Source organism: Montipora capricornis, chromosome 11, assembly GCF_036669925.1.
Source record: "Montipora capricornis isolate CH-2021 chromosome 11, ASM3666992v2, whole genome shotgun sequence".
NCBI classification, from domain to species: Eukaryota; Metazoa; Cnidaria; class Anthozoa; order Scleractinia; family Acroporidae; genus Montipora; species Montipora capricornis.
Window position 1 is genome coordinate 5,504,124 of NC_090893.1, and position 5,395 is coordinate 5,509,518.

At 38.7% G+C, this 5,395-nt stretch overlaps 1 protein-coding gene across 1 annotated transcript in view; it reads right to left on the bottom strand.

Moving 5' to 3' along the window:
- LOC138025087 (protein zyg-11 homolog B-like) overlaps positions 1-1,833 on the bottom strand; it is a 17,768-nt gene extending 15,935 nt beyond the window's left edge. The window contains exon 1 of the mRNA XM_068872353.1: positions 590-1,833. Coding sequence (XP_068728454.1) covers positions 590-1,528 — 939 coding nt within the window. The 5' untranslated portion in view covers positions 1,529-1,833. The remainder of the gene's footprint in view (positions 1-589) is intronic.
- Positions 1,834-5,395: the final 3,562 nt, after the last annotated feature.

A 5,395-nucleotide genomic window follows, 5' to 3' on the forward strand; every position in this document is an offset into this window, starting at 1 on the left:
AGCTGTTTACAAATCTCCCTCACTGGTCAATTTTCATCCACCCACTTGATAAAACCAAACCCACAGATTTGCAGAGAACCCAGGGAAAAAAGGGCAAGACAAGAGTTGGTGAGAAATTTGAAAGAGCTTGGAGCATTTTCATCAACTTGACAAAGAACAGAAATTATTGATAACACAAGATATCTACCAAGCCCGCTACTAAATCAGTACCATACTGTAATTATTAGCGAAGTACAACTGTCCAGGTGAGTGTAGCCCTGAGAAGGATGATACATGTATTGGCTGATCTTTCGACAACCTCAGCAGAAGTCATCTTCAGCTAGGGTCAAGTGGTTTGTGTGACATCAGTAAATGGTACAAATCCTATGGTCCTTTATGTGATTGGCCAACTAAGTCGTGACATTATTGGTTGACTGTCACCTAACCCTAACTCTGAAGATGACTTCCACTCGGATTGTCAAAACGTCAGTCATTGCCATCCTGAACAGTCCTAAGGACTACACTCACCTGGATGATCGTACTTCACTTAATTACAATATGACTCATGGGTTCAAACCTTTAACAAATATTTATTATTTCAAATCAGTACCTCAATATTAGTTGGAAGCCAATTTGCAAGAGATGCTGAGCCAGAACCACCGTCAAACAGCCCCAAGAACTGAAGGTTGGTGTGAGAAAAAAGAAATGTCTGCAGTGCATGGTCCGAAATTCTTGATGTTCCTGACACGTCTAAATACACCAGCTCAGGCATTAAGTCCTTGTGAAGAAACATTTCTTCCAACTTCTTAACGTTCCCAAATGCACTATTCATATTTCTTGAAATATCAAGCACCTGCATTGAAGTGAATGCTCTAAATTCCACTGGATTATTCCACGCTACGGGTGCATCAAACGCTAGCAATGTTTTGAGCTGACTTCTCAGGGTCCCAAATGAAATTGTCTCACAAATTGCAGTTTGAGAAATGTTGATAAATTCCAAGCAATTTAAATATTGAGAAGCAGACAACAAATTGTCATCTTTTATAATTGTCTTTCTGATATCTAAGTGCGTCAAATGACTCAGTTTACTTGCCATTGCAAAATCCAGTACACAATCTGTGTGACTCACATTAAGTTCCTGTAACGTCATGGAAGCCAACTCTAGCACCTCATCCAAAAGCCATGGAGGCAGATTTGTTCCTTGTAAATCGAGTTTTAAAACTTTGTGCTGGATTAATAAGTGTTTAATAACTTCAATTGAAATTTCTGACTTGCACAGATCCAACTTCCTTATCCTACAGGTGTTTGGGTTACTAAATAGCCATGCTGTCCTTGTATTTAGGTTTCCATTGCACGACAGAGATTTCATAATACCCTCTGCTAGCTGTTCGTGCAAGAAAATTGGAGAATTGAACGCCACTTTTAGACAAGAAGACCCCAACTCCTTGGCTAAGCCCTGGTCCTCGTCTTCATGACACAAATACTCTATATTTTTGCTTATATAACTTAAGCAGATTTCTTCAAGAGAACGTGGTGACACTGTTTCCATATTTTTCTACCAAAGGCAGGCCCTGTTTAACAGAGCGTTACAACAGAACATAGTCAAGCCAGAAAGAAAGTTTCGAAGTTTCGAAGTCGAAGTTTAGGATGAGGTAGATGGCCCCATTCATCCTTCATGTCACTTTGATCGGTGTTAACTGGAACATACCGTCACCTTTCCACTCATGGAGGCACGATTTACGGACAGGTTTTCAGTGTAAGCCTTTGTGTAAGCTTACATCACCCGCGAGCGAAGAGAGAACCTGGGACTGAAAAAACTCGACAGACGTTTACTTCAGTTCAGTCGTTTCATCAGATGAGATGAATCATTTGTATGCTGTTTGTGATTTGTCGTAAAAATTAAAAATTTGTAATTTGACATCGCTGTGGTTCATGTGGCTTTATGCAAGTTACGAGGGTTCGTACACACGCTCAAAGAGCAGGAAATGTGCAGCAGATCTGGTTGTCTGCCATTTCAGTCTTGTGTTATTGTAGCATGTTATATATGGATGCTCTTTTTATGTGTTGTACATTTCGGCCAGACGATTGTGAAGATAAACGTTTATGGTCTGTATTAGGTGAGTTATGGTCGATTCATCTAGTATAAAGACGGCCACAAGACGCATTATGCGTCTGGACGAAGAACCTATTTTAGTGCGTCTTCGAAGACGCACTAAACTGGAAAGTTCGTTCAGACGCATTATGCGTCTAGTGCCCGTCTTTATACTGGACGAATTTAACAGACGCAGAAAAAATCTTTGCCCAAGTTCGTCCAAGACAAATTATGCATCTCATATAGTTCGTCCCGTCTTTACACCAGACGGATAACATAAGAGACGCATGATTCGTCTGGACGGATTATGCGTCTCTAGTATAAAAACGGCCATTTACCGACACTAAATTTATTTATTTATTTCAAACGAGAAATTCAGAGTATATTTACCCCTCGATGCCATTATATTACTTTGTGTGGTTTATGGTGATGGAACTACGATATCCAAACGTTGTTCGATGCTGAAATGAAATGTTTATTCGCTGTGTCTAGATGTCCGGCAGCCGCACAGCACTTTCAATGCTGACGGTCTTTGTTTGGATCGCGAAGCAGTTGTCGTTTACGGTCCTCAATGTTGCGTCGATTTCTCTTACCGCTCCGCATTCTATGCATCATCATACCTGAAAATTAATTGCGTGTTTGCGGTGACTGCGGGACAGCATCTTCAAAACACTCCATGTCCGGCAGTCTCACAATTTCTTAATTTCGAGTCGATTTACGCGAGATAACCGATTTATCCAATGCTATCTTTTCAAAACACTCCGTGTCCGGCAATCCGATAATTTCGAAATTTTGAGCCGATTTGCTAAGAAGTTGTCGATTAGTTTTGACCCGCCTCAGGGTGGCTTAGTGGTTATCTCTCGGGCCCCCCACCACTGCGAGCCGGGGTTCAATTCTGGCCTCGGCCAGCATGTGGGCTGAGTTTCAGTCGATCTCAACCTGACTCGAGGGTTTTTCTCCGGATACTCCGGTTTTCCTCCCTCATCAAAATCGACTCACAGCTAATTGACATCTAGCTGTGGTGCTGTGCTCTGACATCAAACATGGACTGTATAGCGGCAGCCAGAGGCGCCTTTGTATGCTTTCAGCCCGATGTCTTGAGCCGGGTTGGTACTTTAAGTAGTGTTATTAAAGTGTATCATAATAGTATGTAATTATATCATGGATGTATTAAAGGCCCTAAATTGTTATATATAAAGGTATATACCAGTGAATTTCCATGTATACCCATATATATTCATGTATACCCATGTATATCCATGTATACCCATATACATTCATGTATACCCATGTATATCCATGTATACCCATGTATATCCATGTATACCCATATACATTCATGTATACCCATGTATATCCATGTATACCCATATATATTCATGTATACCCATGTATATCCATGTATACCCATGTATGTCCATGTATACCCATGTATATCCATGTATAACCATGTATGTCCATGTATACCCATATATGTTCATGTATAACCACGTATGTCCATGTATATAAATGTATATCCATGTATAACCATGTATGTCCATGTATACCCATATATGTTCATGTATAACCATGTATGTCCATGTATACCCATATATGTTCATGTATACCCATGTACGTCCATGTATACCCATGTGTATCCATGTGTATCCATGTGTATCCATGTGTATCCATGTATGTCCATGTATACCCATGTATGTCCATGTATACCCATCTACATCCATGTACAACCATGTATAGCCATGTATATGCATGTGTATCCATGTATGCCCATGTATGTCCATGTATATCCATGTATATCCATGTATAACCATGTATGTCCATGTATACCCATGTATATCCATGTATACCCATATATATTCATGTATGCCCATGTATGTCCATGTATACCCATGTAAATCCATGTATAACCATGTATGTCCATGTATACCCATATATGTTCATGTATACCCATGTACGTCCATGTATAACCATGTGTATCCATGTATAACCATGTATGTCCATGTATACCCATGTATGTCCATGTATACCCATCTACATCCATGTACAACCATGTATAGCCATCTATATGCATGTGTATCCATGTATGCCCATGTATGTCCATGTATATCCATGTATATCCATGTATAACCATGTATGTCCATCTATACCCATGTATATCCATGTATGCCCATGTATGTTCATGTATACCCATATATATTCATGTATACCCATGTATATCCATGTCTACCCATATATATTCATGTATACCCATGTATATCCATATATACCCATGTATATCCATGTATACCCATAAATATTCATGTATACCCATGTATATACATGTATACCCATGTATATCCATGTATACCCATATATATTCATGTATACCCATGTATATTCATGTATACCCATGTATATCCATGTATACCCATGTATATCCATGTATACCGATATATATTCATGTATACCCATGTATATCCATGTATGTCCATGTCTACCCATATATATTCATGTATACCCATGTATATCCATGTATACCCATATATATTCATGTATACCCATGTATATCCATGTATAACCATGTATTTCCATGTACACCCATATATATTCATGTATACCCATGTATATCCATGCATACCCATATATATTCATGTATACCCATGTATATCCATGTAAGCCCATGTATGTCCATGTATACCCATATATATTCATGTATACCCATGTATATCCATGTAAGCCCATGTATAACCATGTATACCCATGTATATCCATGTATAACCATGTTTGTCCATGTATACCCATGTATATCCATGTATAACCATGTATTTCCATGTATACCCATATATATTCATGTATACCCATGTATGCCCATGTATACCCATGTATATCCATGTATAACCATGTATGTCCATGTATATTCATGTATATCCATGTATAACCATGTATGTCCATGTATACCCATATATGTTCATGTATACCCATGTACGTCCATGTATACCCATGTGTATCCATGTATGTCCATGTATACCCATGTATGTCCATGTATACCCATCTACATCCATGTACAACCATGTATAGCCATGTATATGCATGTGTATCCATGTATGCCCATGTATGTCCATGTATATCCATGTATATCCATGTATACCCATGTATATCCATGTATAACCATGTATTTCCATGTATACCCATATATATTCATGTATACCCATGTATGCCCATGTACACCCATGTATGGCTATGTATACCCACGTATATCCATGTATAACCATATATGTCCATGTATACCCATGTATATCCATGTATAACCATGTATGTCCATGTATACCCATGTATATCCATGTA